Genomic DNA, 19,789 nt, shown 5'->3' on the forward strand with positions numbered 1-19,789 from the left:
CATTGAGGGAATTGAAAGAAAAATTACTTTACATAGCAATTTATTAAACTCCGAATTGACAAAAGAGTTCTAAAATAAAGACTCTGGTTACAAAAAAGGATACACTAAACGACCATACTTGTAAGGCTTGTTTTCTATAGCCATTATGAAACAAATCATTAACAAAAAAAAATAAAAATGGACAAGGTATTTTAGTAAGAGAAAAAATTAAGGAACATATACTGAAAAACAGCCGGGATCTATATCACGTGATGCAATTCCCTCTATGATTCCCTCGTACGCTGGAGAGCGGTAATAAGCGAGAATTTTTCTTTTCGAAAAAAATGTGCCACGGAGCTCAATAAATGTTCTATTTGAGAGTGGAAGCACTGCAAAACGGAGTTTGTTTAAATTTATTAAGGAGAGTATCTGAAAATAAAATCAACCTTGTCCAATAAAAAAGTGAAATTGGCTAAATTTCCTTTTGTAACCATCTGAGATTACAATAAGGTTTCCCGAGATTGAAAAAGTGATGATCTGAATTTATTTTTTTATGAAAACGTCTGAAAACCAAGTAAAAATACTGTATTAAATAAGGTTTGTGAAGGTAAGCCAAAGGTCAATACTTGACGGTATGCTAGTCTGCCATAAAGGTAATCAAATGTGGCTTATTTGATGTGTCAAACACATCTCTAAGCCTGATGATCTTTGAACAAGACAAAAAACAAAAAAGGATGAAGAGTGTATAAATCAGGAGATTAGGCATGAACAAACCAAATCTTATTTTTACAGGTGTTCCATAGAAAAAGGGGGCTTATAGAACCACCAGATGGGTAATAATGATATTAATTACCACGCTAGTGAATTTCTTGGGTATCATAAGCTTACTACTTTCCACCAATGCTTTCTTTGTCTAGCCACAAAATTATGTTGATCTTACTACATTCAAACACAAGTTTATTTTACTTTACTTTTCAAATAATAAGGTTCAATTCTTTGAAGCATATATGAGCACAGTGAAATCCAAAGGTCACCTTTTCAATTGGATTGAATTAAGAAAAAAAAAAGAAGTGTATTTTATATCAGAATAGAAAGCCAACAAAAGATACCGGTCATAATATAATAAAAGCATCGTGATTTTTTAAAGCTCTTTCCTTACAATACGCGGCGTTGAAAATATAGAATGTAAAAGGAGATAGAGTAACACATGGTGGGTCGGCTATGTGGTGTAGACGTCCAACTCAATGACAAGAAAATGAATACGGGTAGAAAGATTCCTTTATTAAAGAACAAACAAAAAGACCTATTTAACTACCTTGAAAAATTTCCACCGCTATGTCACTACTTTGAAGTTCACTGTGATGAGCGATACAAGAAACATCAGTGGATAAAATTTGCCGTGTCAAAAGGAAGGGTGCAGAAAAGAAGAGAAAAAAGCCTGACTAGCCAAGAGTAAGTCCACAAGCTAATCATGTGGCAGTTACTGCCTTTGCTGCAACATTGTCTGAAAGGAAATAGGTATTGTCAAAGACAGTAACCCAATGAACACACCAAACGGCATGAGCTGTGGTGGAGGCTACGTCCACATCCCGCCCACTTTCTTTTTTGGAGGAAGATTTGGATCCAGAGAATAAACTCATGAGCGAACGTAAAATATACACAATCCCCGATGTTAAGCTTTGCTATATAAACAACATACCTACAAAACTTTTTCTGGTGACCAAGAACCGCATCAAGTCTTTTTTTTTTTCATTCAGATACCAGCTATCACTGTAGTAAATGGCAGACATTATAATTCCTACGGTCACGGAGTTATAATGTTTGCCAATAGAATCTTGGCTTTTAGTAAATTAAAAGTATTTACAGCGAATACAATTTATTGGAGTTAAAATTACTTTTTATTTAATCCAATAAAATCGTTTAAAGTAGCACAATTATACCATTTTTAGATATCTCTATTCTTATAATTGGTTCAACAAATACACGGTTTTATATTGGAATTTTATAGTTTTTATTGATCAAAATAATACAAGTTGAATATAAAGAAGTATGGAAAGAAGAAGTACTATTTTTTTTATGATATTTAGTAGCAGCTTAAGCCATACATTTATTAAGTAATATACATATATCTATTTCTATGTAATACTTCTTACATTTTTTATATAAAAAAAAGGCTATTCTCTAAGTACTATGATATTGATGAAGATATGAATATTGCTTAATTAATTCTTTATCAAAGAGTATAAACCTGCTTTGTGTTAACATTGTCATGTCTCATTCCTACTTTTGAAAAACAAGAAGACAGATTCCTTGCAATTCTCTAAATCTACCGAGATTTCTAATGAGTATGCGAGCAATCTTGACAACCAAATTGTACTTGATGCATATATTTTTCTGTCAATTCTTCTCAGATTGCTTTCTTTTGTCAACTTTACTGATTCGTATTTTATTAATACTAGCCTTGATAGCTATTAAGTATGTTTCTTTTAAAGACATTTAATAATTCTAGACCTTGTGAAAAAAAATAGAAACAAGTCCTTTTAGATGTACCAATCTAAATTGTTTGGAGAACATGGACGGGTCAGAGGTTATGCATCGTTTGTGGAATCGGGATCTTGCTGCTGTCCTGAACTTCCGACATATACTTAACAATCTGAGATATGATGGGACTATACCTGTAAGGTTCACCCGCGTCATTCGGATTGGACGTATCAGAAGACAAGCAGAAGATCTCCAGGAGGGTCGTCGTTTGAGACAAAGACTGACTAGAATTCAAAGAAGATAGAAATTTTTGTCCTGGTTACCGCTTAGGACCCACCCAAGCTACCGCTGGTAAGCCATTAGATTTGAATAACTTGGTATTTAGTTTTGTAATGGGTTGAAAAAGCTAAGAAAAAGATGTTTTGCTTTGACTGCAAAAAACATGGTGGGGTAAAAAAAAAAGTAGAATATAAAAGAGAGCGAGAGAGAAATTGGTGCTTAATTAAAACTCAAGTACAAGACACTTTAAACCCCGGAAAACTTGCAACAATTCACTAAAATCGCCTATTTTTTTCTATAGGGTATACTGCTGTGATAGGAGTGAAGAGGTGTATTTACTATCAACATCGATAGACAGCCAACATACGCGTCAGTACTCTTGAATTCTCTACTTATTCACTGACTATTTACATTTATTAACTAATGTTGCAACTTTTAGATTGTGAATCCCAACTCATTGAGTTTGCCAAAGGCGTTTTTCTTATTACTGATTCTCGTAGCGAGACGGCCTATGAACGAAAGGAGGTGTCTTCAGAGGACAATTTTTAACATAACAGTGCAATATGTGACTTTATAAGAAAAAATAAACCTCCCGCTTTTACACAGCTAGCAACAAAAAACGGTGCACATGTTTTAAAGGCTCAGAGATCAAGAAAACGCTTGGACCCATCCCGTCGAGTTGGGCGAAAGATTGTATATATTGCTGTAAGCATAGACTGACTGGCGAAAAGAAAAGAAAAGAAAAGAACCTAATACTTTGTGTTGGCGTTATATTTATAGTATTTTTAGCTCAAAATATTGGCAGCTACCAATGTCTGTTTGGAAGGTCCATAAAAGGGTTAAAGATGGATAGCTTTGAGGTGTTTAGATATTCTAAAAAAAGCCCACATAACATGTCTAGCGAAGTATTAAAAACTAACCTTCAAAATATGATTACCTGTTTGAGACATCGTTCGTTGGTCGAATCTGTTTAGATCTCGCCAAACAGTCTTGCTAAGAGCCCGGTTGTATCATGAGATATTAATATAGATGAAGAACTAACACAGGTGAAGCTTGACAATTGTGCTTGTAGCATGCAGAGTAAGATTTAGAAAATTTAAATTTTTGTATCCACAGTGGTTTGTCTAAATAAATGTTTTAATCAAATCTTTAGACAATTATTTAACGGATATATAAATTTGGCGCTTCACTAAAATATTTGAGCAATAAAAAGATGTAACTTCAGGTTTAGATAAACGGCTGTGGATGCTCTAAATTATCTCATTTAAATGTGTGCTTTTGGTTTGATTTAAATATTATAATCACACAAACCACTGTGGATGCTCTAGCACATCAGATAGATAACAAAAATTTACTAGAATACATTGATGTCAATCGTCTGCAAGAAACAGGAAAATATGAAGTATACAGGTGTATTGAAATGCTGTGAGGGTATTTGCTTTGTCAAAAAGAACAATAAAGAGTGAAACATGCGATTATTGAGGCGGCGACCTGATTTTCATTATAGTGTATATACACACATATATTGAAGTTATACCCCTTGTAAGGTGGGGCTGTTTACATGTAGCTATGAGTAAAGTAGCTGGTAGCTGGATATTTTAATACAATCATGCTAAATAATAATTTCAAAACGCTAACCCTTGTATTTTATTTGTCAAGTGAGCTATTTCTTTACAAGTCTGGAGTATCCAATTGTAGGTATAGTGCACCTGATATTATTTAAAGGAAAACGCACAAGGCTGTAACATCTAAGTATTAAAGCCGCATCTTATATATATTTCTAAAGAATATCATCTAAAGGGTGTCTTCTCTTAAACAAAACAGTTACCACTTTACAGCCATTGTCATCAGAAACATATTCGGTCTTTTTAGCCTGAGCAAGAAAATAAAATAAAATAAGATAATATAAATAAAAGAAAACTCCATTGTCACATACTTAGTACACCGAAAAGTCACATGATACAGAGAAGCTATTTCTTTTTCCTTTTCTTTTTTTTTCGACGCACCTCACTACACATCCTCATCTTACTCCACGCAGGCCTTATTATTTACTTGCACAATATTTAACCTTCCCAGGTCCATCAACTTATTTTTAACCAAGAACACAGTAAAACGCGCATCAAACAGCTACATACAAACATCCCCATTATTTCCCTGAAAATAAAACAAGGCCATCCGTTTCCTATTCGCACCTTGTTCCATACACAATGTCCATGCCATCAAGTAGTAACCAGCAATTAAGGTATGCCTTTATTTTCGTACACAAACAAACATTAAAGAAATATTCAAACACACGTACTTTCTGTTTCTTGAAAAAATGATCCATTAAAAACAACTTTGGACTGACTCATCTACTCTATAGTCATGAGAATGACAGTTGGAAGAAGACAATGGTTCTTCCACCCAAGGATACCCGACCTCAGACAGAGGTAAGTTTTCATATATTATGGTGATCTGGTACTTAAGGAGTATATAGGACGTAACGGCTACCAAAGGCAATGAGTTTGAAGATTATTTCTTAAAACGTGAACTCCTGATGGGTATCTTTGAAGCCGGCTTTGAACGTCCCTCGCCTATTCAAGAAGAAGCCATCCCCATTGCTCTCACCGGTCGTGATATTCTTGCAAGAGCCAAGAATGGAACGGGAAAGACAGCTGCATTTGTGATTCCTACACTTGAAAAGATTAACAACAAAAAGTCCAAAATTCAGGCTCTCTTGCTTGTCCCAACGCGTGAGCTGGCTCTTCAAACATCGCAGGTATGCAAGAATCTAGGCAAACATTTGGGTGTACAGGTCATGGTGACCACAGGTGGTACGACCCTCAAGGACGATATTATGCGTTTAAGCGAATCGGTCCACATTGTGGTTGGTACTCCTGGACGTATTCTTGATTTGGCTTCCAAAGGAGTCGCGGATTTCAGTGAAGCGTCAACATTTGTAATGGACGAGGCCGACAAGCTACTTTCACCCGAATTTACACCCATCATCGACCAGCTCATCAGTTTCTTCCCCAAAGACAGACAGATCATGCTCTTCAGTGCCACCTTCCCCATTATTGTAAAGCATTTTAAGGAAAAGTACTTGGTGAAGCCTTATGAGATAAACTTGATGGATGAGTTGACCCTGCGCGGTGTAACCCAGTACTATGCCTACGTAGAGGAGAAGCAAAAGGTCCATTGTTTGAATACTCTATTTTCTAAGGTAAGAGGATAATTGGAGAAACACTGTATAAAAGAGTGCAAGATTTGTGGAAGCTTTGTGATCTAATGTATTACTGTGTGGGAATTTCTTTTCTTTCTTTCTTTTTTATAAAAAAAATAGCTTCAAATCAACCAATCCATCATCTTTTGTAACTCGACCAACCGCGTTGAACTGCTGGCCAAGAAGATCACCGAGCTTGGATATTCATGCTTCTATTCCCACGCAAAGATGCTTCAGAGCCATCGTAACCGAGTGTTCCATGACTTTAGAAACGGAGTGTGTCGTAACTTGGTGTGCTCGGATCTGCTTACTCGTGGTATTGATATTCAAGCTGTCAATGTGGTAATCAACTTTGATTTCCCAAAGAATGCCGAGACATATCTCCATCGCATTGGTCGTTCCGGTCGTTTCGGACATCTTGGTCTGGCTATCAACTTGATCACCTATGAAGATCGATTCAATCTCTACAAGATTGAGCGCGAACTTGGTACCGAGATCCAGCCCATCCCACCTGTCATTGACAAGCGCTTGTATGTAGCACCTAGTGCTTTAGAGGATTCTGAGGTGCAGCAACCAGATCTTGAAGCAGCTGCAGCCATGCGTCAGCAGCAGCAACACCATCAAAATTATAACTACCACCAACCCCAAAACTACCATCACAATCAGCACAACCACCACAACCACAACCACAACCACAACCAGCAGAACCAAAACCAACACCAGCAACACCAGCAACACCAGCAACACCAGCAACATCAGCAACATCAGCAACATCAACAGCAACAGCAACGTCAACAAAACCAATACCAATACCAACAACGTCAAAATGGTATGGATACTCAACAGGGCCAAGCTGACAACTATCATTTCAGCAACAGCAATAGAGGTGGTCGTTTCCGTACACAACAACCAAATGGAGGCGGTAATTCCAGATCTCGAATCCCCGATCCTTTACCCTAATGTGATTATCTTTCTTTCTTTCCTTTCTTACGCTGTGTCAATACTTTGGATTGCTTGTACTTGTAAATACGTTTAGAGGAAAGGTTTTTTTTTATTATTATTTTACTATTGACTCTTTGTTCTTTCTTACGTGTCCATTTTATTTCTTTTATACGAACCCGGATAAGCCCTTTCTTTTATTTTACTTTTTCTGCATCTTTGCTTTGTCTTTTAAAGAAGTGTATTTCTTACAGTCAGACTGTTTCTCTCTTTCTATGAGGTTTTTTTTTGTTTTAGGTTTTTTCCTTTTTACCTTTTTTTTTTAAACCCTTTATAGAAAAATAGAACATCTTTGACTTCAAAAGCTTGTGTATTTTGTTTTGTTTTGCTATTGTTATTGTTATTGTTGTTGTTGTTGTTGTTGTTGTTGTTGTTGTCGTTGTTTTACATTGGCTTATACATATATATGTATTGATCAATTGATTATTTGTTTGTCGTGTAAAAAAAAAGGGGGAGCTCTTAGCTCAAATCTTCCTCATCATCAAAATCGTCTCCAAAATCTATGATTTGTAGGTGTAAGCCTCAAAATATTTTGGTACAAAGAAGAAAATAAGCCGTAACATAGACTCTTACCATGAAAGAAATCCTTGTTAAGTCCCTTGGACATTGTAAAATTGAGGGGGTCAAGTTTGGTGCTCAGGTCGTTCCAAGCTAATGAAGAATCTTGATAGATGTTTGGACCTTGATTACCGAAATCTGCATAGTAACCTTTATGATCGGTCTCATTAGCGCTACTGTTGGGTACGTAATTGAAAGGAGCTGTCGATTCAAACTCATTGTTTTCATCCTCGTCATCGTCTTCCATCATTGGATCATCATCTTCAACTTCAGGAGAAGCTAATCAATTTTGATAGTTAGATTAGATGTTTTCAGCGCAGAATCAATAAAACACACCTTCACGTTGCATACTCCATCGCTGTCTGGATTGGTCTGTCATATTGGATGTGTTTAAAGAGTATGCGTGTGTGTGCGTGTGTGTGTGTGTGTGTGGAAGATTGAGGAACCCAGACGGAGATTGATTTGATTGGTTGCATTGACACATTGTGATTCTTCCAGAGGTCTATCCACAGACGCGCACTTTGACCGCAGCGCAGGAAAAGAAAAACAAATTGAAGAAAATTACTATTGGGCATACTGCTTAAAGATATACTCGAATTATTTTTTTTTCATGTATTTCTTCAAGTACATTACAATAGAAGAATCCTTTAAAGAAATTTCCTGCCCTTATTTACTATTATTTATTGCCCACACAATAAATAGCTTTCTTTCCCATCTCATAAGTAGTGTACACCTACACACATATACATACACACATCTTACCTGCCAAAAAAAAAGCAGTCTTGAGCGGTGGCTGAAAAAAGATGTTTGCTCTCTACTCTCTCTCTCATTCTCTTTCTGCACATGCTCAAGTAGCACACACATTTTTTTTCTTTTATTATTCTCATGGCGACCACTGCCAAACACCAGGACAAGGCTTCGAGACTGCTCAAAGGTGCCAATGGTGTCCAAAAAAACAATGTGGAGTCTCTTCTCAGCAGAGCTATCAAGTTCCGCAAGTCACGCTACGTAGACGACAAACTTGAGATGTTCAAACGTAAATACGCTCCCATCAATTCAACAACCGGAGTCGTTCACAAAGCAGACTTTTCTTATGCGGACCAAAAAAACTCGGATAATGTCGTTGGTGGCGTCGATGCGAATGGTTTTGATCAACCTGGAAAATCGCTGTTCAACAAAGATAACCTTGAACTCGGTTGGAAGGAAATCCGACCTGTGGGATCTGGCTTGATCGATCTCGGAAAAGTTTCAGCTCTCAATTCTGTTCTCCAAATCTTGACTTATACACCAATTCTTGCCAACTACCTGCTGTCCAGGAAGCACAGTGCTAACTGTGAGTATACCGAAAAGAGAGAGAGAGAGAGAGAGAGAAAAGAAAATGATGCATAGGAGGAAAACAATATGTAGATCAAGAAATCTGACTCAAATATCTCTATATTTTTCTGTGATTATGTGGTGCCTAAAATTATAGGTACCGTTCAGGATTACTGTTTTGTTTGCGCATTAGAAAAACATGTTCGGCAATGTTTGGGACCTGGTGACGATTTGGTGTCTAGCCGTGAATTTATCGGAAAGCTTAAAAGTAAGCTATGACAAACAATGCAAACAAGGTTATAGTTGTTAACAAATCTAACTTTAATTATAGAGATGAATAATGGTTCATCCGATGATTCTTCGTCTATCTGGAACTATTTTATGGAACAGATGCAGAGTTTTTTCCTGTTAGAGAAAGGGTATGTGTGTCAATTGAGTATATCCGCAGGCAAATATTTAATATAACCTGGGCATTATAGCTCAACAGATAAACGCACACAGGAAACAACTGCGCTGTATCAGATGTTTGGAGGATATTTACAAAATAATATTAAATGCGGAGAATGTGGAAAGACAGAGAACAAATATGATGCAACTCTTTACTTTGATCTCGACATTAGTCAAAACAACACAGTCGACAGATGTGTATCCCGTATGATGAAGGAAACAACCTCAAAAATCAACTGCACAAGGTATACACATATAAATATGTATTTTTTCATATAAAAAAAGTCAAGAGGCTTATTTTAAGTAATCCAGCTGTGATAAAGACTGTACTGGTCAAGTAAAGCGTTCACTGTACCGCACACCTTCTGTATTGGCAATTCATCTTGACAGATTCGACAAGTCTACCGAAGATGGCCAAAAGAATGGAAAAGCAGTAAAATTTGAGGATACTTTGGATATTGAGCGTAATGTGACAGAGAGCGAACGTGGATCTGTAAAGACAAAATACAATCTTTATGGAGTCATTGTCCATGAAGGCCCTTCAAGAATTTCTGGGAAATTTGTTGCATATGTAAAAAGCTCTAATGGAATCTGGTACTGTATGAACAATGAATCGGTAAGAACAATGCGTAGAAGCCTATTTTTATTTTTAGTATATCCAACATGATAATTAACGCAAGTGACTTTTTGTATTTATATGTCGTATAGGTTCAGCAGGTGAGCACGAAGCGACTTTTTGCGCAGCAGGCATATATGCTATTCTACACACATCCTGCCGAGAGATCAAAATCTCGAGTAGTCAATACTCCAGTGCCAGCATCAGCCGCCAACGCATTTGGTGAAGGAGAACTTGTGAAAGAGCCTGTCGTGGAAGAGGAGGAGGAGCCAGTACATATTACAGAGGAAGAGGAAGAGCGACAGAAATTACAAGAAGCAATTGAAGCTGCTGCCTCTAAACCAAAATTGGAAAATACAGAGGCCATTGTGGTCCAACACAATGATAACTTACAATCCAAGCGTGAAAAATTGGATGCTCTTATTGAGCGCGAGAACGCAATTGGAAAAAGTGATACTGTTAAACAAGAGCTTATTGTGTCTTCGTCAAACAGTCAGTTCTTTGAGGATGTCAGTCGATGGGACGAAGATCTGGGTGCTGCTGTTACAGAGGAGGGTCGCAAGAAGGCACTTAGAGCAGTCAAGTCAAAGCGGAAGAAGACTGATTTATATGATATGGACTATGACCGCGGTAAGGTGAAGAAGGTTAAGAACAAACAAATGGATAAATTTGGAAAACCAAATATGTTCCAAGCAGCGGCAGAAGAAGTGCAAAAAGGAAAGAAAAAGAAGCGACCATAAACTGTAAATATTTTAGAAAATTGGTCTATATATATTTTCTTTTTTCATTCCCATTCATAGAATACAATTAACACTTTTGCTGACTCTTAGCAGTAAATAATAATATAATGAAACATTGTGTTTAATTAATGGGTAAAATGTTATATATCAAATGTTTATTACACTGATAAAAAAGGCTGATACACTCGTAACTACTTTAAACAACTGGAGTTTGTTCCATTTGGTGAGAATACCTAAAGCTTCTTTCTTGTGGAGAGATATCTCTGGGTTGCTCTCTTTAGAAATGGTTGCGTCGAGAGCAAAAAGCCTTTTATTCAGTGGATTCATCACAAGAAATGTATAGGGGAGACTGGCAAACGAAAGTAGGCCAAGGTATAGCGAACGAGACTCGCGAGTTCTATAATAAATGTAGAAGTTGGCTGCACTTGATACGAGGATTACCAAAGCTCCTATTGGTGTTCCGTTTTTGTAGAGCGTGCGGAATGCAGTTGTGGGGTTTAGCGACGCTTTTGCAGATGGTAGGCAGGCCGCTTTCATACAAAGGCTAAATCCAGCGAATATTCCATTGGCAAACAGAGCAGTTGATCGAGCGTATTGAATATCGGACATATTTGTTAAAGAAAAGATGGGCTTGTTTGCGGATTAAACAAACAGTTAATTATGAATTGAGATTTTATAATGACTTGGGGGGTTTTTTTTAGCTAAATGCGTCGTACTGGAAATTCTTGTAATGCATTTTTCTAGTATCGGGAAAGGTTAAATTACTTACCGAAAGATGACAATTGACACCTAAGGCTATAAAAATACATATACAGCAACTCCACCATGGTGCTTTCTGCAAGTTGGTAACATATTACGAGCACTACGGCAAGGAATTCGAGTCCAGTAGTGCATTTAATGATGTCTCTAGAATTGTTCCTCAAATTGTATCTTTGTCAACTTCATTTTTCTTTTAATTTTCACGAGAATTTACACAGAATGACCATAGGAATAATTTGGATTTTCTTTTCCCTTCTCTTATTTTTGATATACTTAAACGATAGTTCTATAGTAAGAACCTGATAAAGCTTATTCCATGTACTCTATATTCAGCGTATAAGCGCTTTATTTAATATAAAATATAGTTGCCTTTATTTTATTTGACCAAAAAATAATAATTCATGAATACCAGAAAACTAGTTAAAATATCTTTCTAGGCTTATAATTTACCGGCCCTCATCCAAAATTTCGGAAAATTGCTTCAATTTTGTAGACTTCTGTGTCCTCACAGGCATATAGCCACCATGTATGTTCCTCATGTACTCTCTTAGGCTCAAGTCTGATTTTTTTTAGGATTACTCAAGAGCTTTAAGGCCAAGTTTTTCCTTATATTCATTTGACAAGGCTGCTTTATGAGTTGGAGTATTATATTTTTAGAATATTTAGAGTTGAGTGCCCTTGTGCTGCGGTATATTATAAAATGACTCAAACTAGTCTTTCAAATACTTGTAATATTACTTTGTCTTCATGCTATATTCCAAGTAAATATATAAAACAACACACTCATCCCAAAAATATTACCAATGATCCACTTCCTCGTGCTTTTGGTTAGAGGTAGTTGATCTGGTACTTCTTTTCAAGCTTTTTCAATGCTTGGTTTAGTCACTCCAGATTACTGTTCTCTATTCTTAGTCCCGGTTTATTATTATATCGATCTTTTTTAATTGCACACACACACATATATATATATGTATGTGACAGAAAAAAGCCTTTTTTTTTACATAGCACAGTGGCTGTAGCTAATACCATACATAATTCTACTAGTGATATCTTCTCAAACGAACACTCTGATTATATAATTCATATAATGATTTATACATGACAATGTCTAACGGCTATTTATTTTTACTATATCGTCAAAAAACCGTTTAGCTCTAGATTTGAGAAGATTCGGTCCCTTTGGACTCGATTCTTTATTGACATTTCAACGCCTGTAAATTTCAGCGAATCATAATCCAGTCGTATGAAATCAAACAAGAATTTTCTTCATTGATTGGAAACCAGGCACAACTACAGTTAATCGTCTATTCTTTATTGCTGAAGTATAAAGGTGGGATATACAGATGATTTAAGTTAGAAATAATAATAAAAGAAGTATGGACTGAATCTCAAAAGTCAGTATTGCATTTGCGGTCATAATCTAGCAAAGATAGGAAAAGCAGTACTTGACTAAAACATAACCCTAAATCCACCCTTAAATCCCTGAAAAACCTTGCTAAAATCTTTTTCTTTTTTACCATAGTTCAGACACAAATATACTACACACCTTTACATTGGAATATTCCTACTCGGTTTTATTATTCTTTATTCTTACTTTTTTTTTGAATAATATTGGGCTTTTAATTATGAACATTTGACCCGGATTTCCCTCCATTGTGGTAACATATTTATCGAAATCTCTTTATTTTATTTTTGAGGATGGTCTGGAGATCGAGCATCCAAAGGAAAAAAAAGATAACTTGGAGAGTTTTAAATCAGTGTATGTTTCTTTAGTCTTATTATTTACCCGGTAAACGTAGACTTTTTACAAGTTAAATGTATACTATGCTACTTGTTTAAAGGTCTATTTTTGTATAGATACGTGAAGGTGGTAGCTGTGGCGATTTGATTTCTACCCACTTGTTTTGTACTTTTTGAGTGTCTAGATAAATATGATGATATCTTGTGCAAGATCAATTTCCACACGATGTTATCAACTGTGTAAATAATTCAACAGGATATACCTATCTCTTAGTGGACTGGGAGAGAGTTCAGAGAAGATTCTTTTGTGAGAATATTTGAATTTAATTTTAGCAGATGATGTAGGACGAGAGATGTTTTGGATAAAACAACCAACTTTGGGTTGATTAGATAAAAACTTAGACCAATGAATGGCAATAGAGAAGAAGAAGATGATGAAAAAAAAAGAGGCCCCGGTAATCAACCACTAGTCCTGGGACTAGCGTAAAATATTTGTCCTTTGTATAAACGTGTTATATTCATTTATTTATCTTTACTTGTTTAAAAGATACAACCATATATCAAGATATATGTATATATATATTATTTAATCTTTTGTAGTCTTCGGATCGTCTTTAAATCTTATATGGCAAATAGATAACCAGACAAGGAATGTAAAGAAATCACTCTTTATATATATATATATCTTGTATGAAACTCTCCTTACTAAATAGATAAAAGAAACCCTAAATTATCTTTTTACTGTATTAATTGATAAGCTAATCAAACTCCATTCTATAGAAGAACAAAGGCCACAAAGATAAGTAGAGATAGCTTACATATCCACCCTAGATAATAAAGAGGTGTATTTAAAAATAAAACCTATTCTAATTGATTTAGCTGATAAAGTCATCATCCAGATATCTTACCTTATCACTTACCTTATTTTTGTTTGTCTGGCAGGAATTAATAGCACAAGATAATCAATTCAATCTACACAACAAAAAACAAAAAAGATTTAAATGTTTTCTCTTTTAGTAGACAACGATGATTAGGAATCATTTCCTTATAATTTTATTAGAGAGAAATCGGGATATTTTTTTATGTGTCCGTATGTTTTCTGAAGTGATTTGATAGTTAATCCAGAGAGGTTTTACTTGTGATATTAAACATTTACTTATTATTACCAGCATAGATTATTTATTAAAGAAAATAATAAAAGAACGAAATAAAAAGGGTACATAATTGAGGAGCAAAATTACAGAACATAGCATAAAATAGAATAACATTGAATAACATGAAAATAACATGAAGTAATATAGTAGCATATAATAGCATAAAGCAATAGCAATAAAGAGATAGAGAGTGGGTTAATTTTTTAGTATTAAAGAATCAATTGAAGCACAATGCATATCAATATATCCTCGAGTCAAGTCATTTTTCCAAGCAGTACTGGAAATATAAGGGGCTATATATAATTCATGGTGCTGACAAGGAGATGGTGTCTGCCTGCTAGTAAAGGCACCATAATATTCTTCTACGTACTTCACTTGGTTATCTGGCAATCTTCTGTAAGGATTACTCATTTCATGACAAGACCAGTATCCATTCCAATGATACCATTTGCGCTGTGAAAGAATTTGTTGTGTGAATGAAATAAAGTGCATCTTGTTCTTGCACTCGCTGCCGCGTACAGATGAAAAATAGGATATCTGATTAAGCTGTAGTTGTTGAAAATGAGTGTGAGGCATGTCAATTTTCAGGCTTCCGGCGGTATCCGAAACTCTGCCGATAATTTTGACACAATTAAGCTGCATATTAGTGAGTTTTCGACAGCGGTCTGAAAGATAGTTGAATACTGCAGGTGTAGTAGTGCCCTCGTGTAATTCAAAGGACTGTAGTGGGTGGGGCTTTGTGGTTGTGATTAATGAAGAGCCTTTGGAGAGCGCAATACCGCGGCAGGTAAGATTAAGTGTTTCGAGAGCCATACAGTTGTCCAGCAACACGTCAATGGCAAAATCAATATCGAATACTTGTAATTTAAGGTACAAAAGAGATGGGCATACACCCAAGGCAAGAGGGATTAAAGTGTTTGGCCCCTGTACAGGATAGTAGATACGCATGTCCAATGTCTCCACACGATTAGAAAGTCCGTCTCGAAGGACCTCTTTGATGCCGTCTGTAGTGGCGTAATATTGGTCATCAAAAGCAATGTCGTACTCAAGACGTCGAAATCCACGACCAAAGCGGGACATTAGCCCCACAAATGGTTGATGTAAACATCGATTTCGCGAGGCTTCTAATAAGCGAATTGTTTCGAGGCGATTAAAAGGTCTTGAAATATAACACAGCATCTCAGCTGCTTCATCAACGTAGCTATAATTGCGTGTAGAGTCATAGTAAGGATTCCATTCAAGCATGCGAAGGTTGGGATACTTGAGGGCCCAGTAGGAGACCCAGCGAAGATCCACGCATCCAAAAGCGAATTTCACATGCTTGAGTTTGTTGGCTGGCTTCATGGTAAACTCAGACATTGTTTGAATATCGTCTGCACCCAAAAGAGCAAGATTGGCAGAAAGGGTTAATTTTTCGAGCCCGGGCAGATACGAGTGTATACGTTCCATGTCGCACACGTGTAATGATGCCTCTCCACTTCGATTTGTCAGATAGGTCAGTTGCCGGAGTGCCGGTAAACTGCTCAGGATATTAAGGGTATGTTCAAGGTCATTGTTGTATGCATGAAAATCAAGGCGGTGGAGAGAGTCCCATTTATTCCAGGCCATTTCTGGCTTAAAACAAGACGCTGATAGACTTCCGGTAGCAAGGATAAGAGTATGTAGAGAGTGGAATGATTGAAGAATGAGACTTAGTTGTTTGCCCTCTAGCTGAAGCTGAGCGCCGATTTCAAGCTGTCGCACCACCTTGTGTCTGTTGGGTTCAGAAAGGTGGTTGCAGAGGGCTTCGAGTTTTGATCGGCTCTGAATCTTTACTGTGTGCCAGAGAGAGTCAGAAAAAGGCTGGTACCATGCTTGGCAGACAAGACTGCCGTTGCATATGTCTCTTGCCGGCAAGAGTCTGGCTATGTTTGTAATGATTTCAAAAGGTAATTCAGTGGCCAGCATGATTGTAATTATTAGAAAAGAGTAAAGTTGAATAAGGTGTGCCAAAGCGCAAGAAATGCCTGGGTTTTATATGGTCTGAATAGCTGACTGAGCCTTATCTCTACCAAGGTAGTACATAAGTCTAAATACGTCAAAACTTATCTTGGCTGTCTATCAACGATACTCTATTTCACTGCTCTTCGTAAACGGGCATTTTTTTTAGAAAAAAGAAAAAAAAACCCTCCAGATCTGTTTGCCAGAACCATATTCAAAATTCAATGTAAGCAATGACAGGCCCTTTTAAGCTGGTTTCTTCTTTCTATTCCCCATAAAACTCGCAATTCTCGTCTACTAGTCTTGTACTTTGAACCGTGTAACAATCGATGGTTTCCAAATATGCATAGGAGAGATAAGGGCTACGTATGATACTTTTATATTTATTTTTATTTTACATTGCTGATGGCATGAGACATGAAGATTCAGAAATCAAGTAAATATAAATATAAATAAATCTGCTATCTTGTCCATATTGAGATTTAGCCTTTAGCCTATTTCTTCTTTTTCTTTACTATGGTATCATTACTCTTGCTGATATCCAAGTATTTGTGGTGTACGACCACTGCTCTAATCTCTAATAACCAGATTAAGAACACTTTCACATATAAATGTTGTGTGGCCCTTGTACAAATCATTCTGCCAATCTTCTCTATCTCTGTAAGACCTTGTTCGATGGCTTCTCTTGTCTTGATCGACCGAATATACATATCGGTACTGATAAGTCCGAAACACAGATTTTGTGAAACTTGCTTCCTTTTCATTCAATTTTCTGCATTGTCCCAAAGGTGGTGGCGCATGTGGTGCGCGATGCCAATGAAACCATTGCATTTTTTCTGTCTGGGTTGGCATATGGTTGTACGTGGCACTAGTTGTGTCATCATCGAACGTAGACCGCATTTGGTAGACCAGCATCACATTGTTTTGGACATCATACCTTGATCCAAATCCATCAACTCCATCAAAAAGTATCTTGTCCAGAACCAAATTATTCAGCGTAGTATAGCGCATATCAATTCCCAATGGAAAACATATAGAATCTACCCGTGAGTCAATAATAAGTCGGATGAGTTTTAGTTCATTGAGCCGGCGACATCGTTTGGAAATGAAGTATAAAAGGTCTGAATGGAACGTGCCATTTTGAAGAGTGAGGGACTCAAGCTCATAAGTCTGTTGTGGCTTGGATAAGCAAAATATATATTCCAGTGTTCTAAAAGTCAATACAAGTCTTTTTAAGGCTAAGCAGCAGCCCAGTATATGATGGATATCTAGGTTTAGATATGGAGCGTTAATATCAAGCTGGGTTAAACACGGCCATTTTGAGACGCTTTGAAATATGGCTCGTGGTGAGCTGTTCCGACTATCTGGTAAGTGTAGTTTGAGCGATTCTGCCGACTTTTCAAAGACTTGGAGCAATGGATCGTTAGTGGCTTGATAATAAGGATCCAAAGCGCCTTGAAGAATGTCGCTATACTCTAGATGAGCAATGGATCTGGCAGACTGAGCAATGATTCGCTGTAAGGTTTCATGTAACGCTCTTGAACCTCGATTTGTCCCCAGTTTGATTGTAGTAAGTTTCTGAAAGGCTGGATTGGATTGAAGCTGGGACAGTCCCATAGCATGATTGATGTAGTGTGTGGCCTCACAGGAAATGTTTCATAAAGCTCTAATGTTTCTAGATTTGGATATTTCCATGCACAGTAATAAATAAACCATGGACTAATCTGATAATCAAGCACCTCAAGATTTTTTAGTGTCTTGGCCGGAATCAATCTTGGTAATCCCAAAAAATCGTTGAGTGAAGGTGTACGACAAAATGCACCAAGATAGAGTCGTTCCAAAAATTGAAGATGTGTGTGGATAGCCTCGATATCTTTCCAACATAGACCGTGACGTGCTTCGCGCTGAGCATAAACAAGCTGTTTTAAGTAGGGTACAAGTGGTAATACGGCAATAAACTCAGCAGGGGATATCTCATGCTGTCCCATGCTAAACTCGAGAACAGTCAGATACTTCCATAGCCCCCAGTTGGCAGTTGATTGGGAGAAACAAGCTGAGGTGAGGCAGTCTGAGTGAATGTGAAGTGCTTCGAGATCGTGGAACCGTTGCTGTATTAAATGAAATCTGTGGGAGTGTATTTTGAACGGACATTTTAGATGTAGGGTGCGAACTCGACTGTAGAAAGGTGCAAGAGATTTGTGGGATGAAAATGTGCCGCTGACCGCATTGAGTTGACTTATGGTATTTATACAGAGCCTTGACCAGAGCCTTTCTGTAAAAGGTCTGTACCAAGATTGGCAGACCAATGTGCAAGCTCTGAGGTCTTTTGGTTGATTGATGTGTATAGCAACCTGAGTTAGGATCTCAAAAGGTAAGTTAGCCATAAAGCTAGACAAGAAACAAGAAAAGGAAAAAAAAGTGCGAAAATTAAAAATGGCCTGAGAAGAACAACTTACTAAATTATTCAGACTTTTTTGTGTCTATGTTTTGTTTGGGTCTTATGAGTTTGACCGAAAGAAAGCCAGGGAAATTCATTTTTTAGCTATGATTGTGTGTTACCTTGACCAATAGATTCTCCCTGTCTTCATTTTAAAACAACCATTCCTCTACACTGTGTGTTACCTTTGTGAGACGTTTATGGAAGCGAGAGCCTCAGGCCAATGTCTTTAAACTTGGGGCCACTCCTGCGAGCTAAAGTAAAGAAAAGTATGCGTGTGGTATTTCTCTAGGAAGCGAAGAAGATTGTTTGACACCCTGAACTTTCTCTTTCTCTCCTTTTCTTAGTGGCACACAAAACACAAATCAGTAAAGCGCAGTAAAGTGGTGACACTTTTAATAATAATAATAATAATAATAATAATAAAAGGCACCCACTGATAATTTAAATAATGAGAAGTTTCAATGTGTTTCCTTTTCTTTCCTTTTCTTTTCACACTTTGTCTTCCACATGTCGTATAGATCAGACGCCCGGTTTATTATGACTGTTACTCCTTATTATTATTATTATTATTATTATTATTATTGCGCCTTTTATGCCCTCGAACTTCCTCCTTCCCTTTCCAAATATTGTGTCATATAATGTTTTAGATGGCGTTTTTGCTGCTGTTTGGAAGACATACTGGAGAACAGATGGCTATATTTTTTCTCTATCTACTCCTGTATATATTATTATTATTATTATCTTACTAATTTACCCCCTTACGCGTGTATGTTTTTATCAATATCTCCAGATAGATACTTCTCCTTTATATGAAGTAAGATCTGTTTTTGGGCAATTTAATAAGATTTTGTCTCATTTAAAAAACGTTAGTTCCAGAAAACAACTTAGCCGGACAAATCCAAATGTATAGCGGCCCGGACCTTTGTACACCCCTTTTATAGGCTTACATGAACCGCTATTATATACACGCCAAAAAAATGGCTCGTATTCTAAAAGAAAAGAAAGGAAAAACGCATATCAAATATGTAACTATGGACTAACAATAGACAATTGTAACATTTAAAAACATAGATAGAAATTTGTATCTTATTGTATTATTAT

The 19,789-nt window shown here is 36.7% G+C and overlaps 8 protein-coding genes across 8 annotated transcripts; 3 read left to right on the forward strand and 5 right to left on the reverse strand.

Annotated features, from left to right (window-relative positions):
• Window positions 1-1,448: 1,448 nt before the first annotated feature.
• PHYBLDRAFT_139164 (hypothetical protein) lies at window positions 1,449-1,769 on the reverse strand (the record flags this gene model as incomplete). The annotated part of the gene is made up of 2 exons (XM_018430171.1): window positions 1,449-1,579; window positions 1,679-1,769. 2 exons carry the CDS (start codon window positions 1,767-1,769, stop codon window positions 1,449-1,451), a joined length of 222 nt encoding a protein of 73 aa, XP_018297167.1.
• A 782-nt stretch (window positions 1,770-2,551) lies between these two features.
• Window positions 2,552-3,573, forward strand: PHYBLDRAFT_139165 (hypothetical protein; the record flags this gene model as incomplete). The annotated part of the gene is made up of 5 exons (XM_018430172.1): window positions 2,552-2,726; window positions 2,791-2,811; window positions 3,179-3,264; window positions 3,346-3,444; window positions 3,529-3,573. The coding sequence occupies 5 exons, from the start codon at window positions 2,552-2,554 to the stop codon at window positions 3,571-3,573; spliced, it is 426 nt and encodes a 141-aa protein (XP_018297168.1).
• A 1,212-nt stretch (window positions 3,574-4,785) lies between these two features.
• Window positions 4,786-7,244, forward strand: PHYBLDRAFT_184658 (hypothetical protein). The gene is made up of 5 exons (XM_018438968.1): window positions 4,786-4,981; window positions 5,102-5,168; window positions 5,216-5,941; window positions 6,062-6,505; window positions 6,788-7,244. Exons 1-5 carry the CDS (start codon window positions 4,947-4,949, stop codon window positions 6,899-6,901), a joined length of 1,386 nt encoding a protein of 461 aa, XP_018297169.1. The 5' UTR covers window positions 4,786-4,946; the 3' UTR covers window positions 6,902-7,244.
• Window positions 7,245-7,399: 155 nt separating this feature from the next.
• Window positions 7,400-7,877, reverse strand: PHYBLDRAFT_162211 (hypothetical protein; the record flags this gene model as incomplete). The annotated part of the gene is made up of 3 exons (XM_018434585.1): window positions 7,400-7,440; window positions 7,514-7,777; window positions 7,835-7,877. 3 exons carry the CDS (start codon window positions 7,875-7,877, stop codon window positions 7,400-7,402), a joined length of 348 nt encoding a protein of 115 aa, XP_018297170.1.
• Window positions 7,878-8,383: 506 nt separating this feature from the next.
• On the forward strand, window positions 8,384-10,615 carry PHYBLDRAFT_139168 (hypothetical protein; the record flags this gene model as incomplete). Its single annotated transcript, XM_018430173.1, has 6 exons — window positions 8,384-8,831; window positions 8,970-9,080; window positions 9,144-9,231; window positions 9,292-9,504; window positions 9,572-9,875; window positions 9,968-10,615. The coding sequence occupies 6 exons, from the start codon at window positions 8,384-8,386 to the stop codon at window positions 10,613-10,615; spliced, it is 1,812 nt and encodes a 603-aa protein (XP_018297171.1).
• A 147-nt stretch (window positions 10,616-10,762) lies between these two features.
• Window positions 10,763-11,224, reverse strand: PHYBLDRAFT_139169 (hypothetical protein; the record flags this gene model as incomplete). Its single annotated transcript, XM_018430174.1, has 1 exon — window positions 10,763-11,224. One exon carries the CDS (start codon window positions 11,222-11,224, stop codon window positions 10,763-10,765), a length of 462 nt encoding a protein of 153 aa, XP_018297172.1.
• Window positions 11,225-14,463: 3,239 nt separating this feature from the next.
• PHYBLDRAFT_139170 (hypothetical protein) lies at window positions 14,464-16,215 on the reverse strand (the record flags this gene model as incomplete). The annotated part of the gene is made up of 1 exon (XM_018430175.1): window positions 14,464-16,215. One exon carries the CDS (start codon window positions 16,213-16,215, stop codon window positions 14,464-14,466), a length of 1,752 nt encoding a protein of 583 aa, XP_018297173.1.
• A 603-nt stretch (window positions 16,216-16,818) lies between these two features.
• Window positions 16,819-18,836, reverse strand: PHYBLDRAFT_162215 (hypothetical protein; the record flags this gene model as incomplete). Its single annotated transcript, XM_018434586.1, has 3 exons — window positions 16,819-17,763; window positions 17,793-18,636; window positions 18,808-18,836. 3 exons carry the CDS (start codon window positions 18,834-18,836, stop codon window positions 16,819-16,821), a joined length of 1,818 nt encoding a protein of 605 aa, XP_018297174.1.
• Window positions 18,837-19,789: the final 953 nt, after the last annotated feature.

The sequence above is a fragment of the Phycomyces blakesleeanus genome (genome assembly GCF_001638985.1).
Source record: "Phycomyces blakesleeanus NRRL 1555(-) unplaced genomic scaffold PHYBLscaffold_2, whole genome shotgun sequence".
NCBI lineage: Eukaryota > Fungi > Mucoromycota > Mucoromycetes > Mucorales > Phycomycetaceae > Phycomyces > Phycomyces blakesleeanus.

What these genes read in the sequence shown, in the direction of transcription:
- PHYBLDRAFT_184658 (XM_018438968.1), top strand. Translation starts at nt 4,947, where the DNA reads ATGTCCATGCCATCAAGTAGTAACCAGCAATTAAG. An exon ending in AGTAGTAACCAGCAATTAAG is followed by an intron (nt 4,982 to 5,101) that starts GTATGCCTTTAT and finishes TCTACTCTATAG; the next exon opens with TCATGAGAATGACAGTTGGA. An exon ending in TGAATACTCTATTTTCTAAG is followed by an intron (nt 5,942 to 6,061) that starts GTAAGAGGATAA and finishes TAAAAAAAATAG; the next exon opens with CTTCAAATCAACCAATCCAT.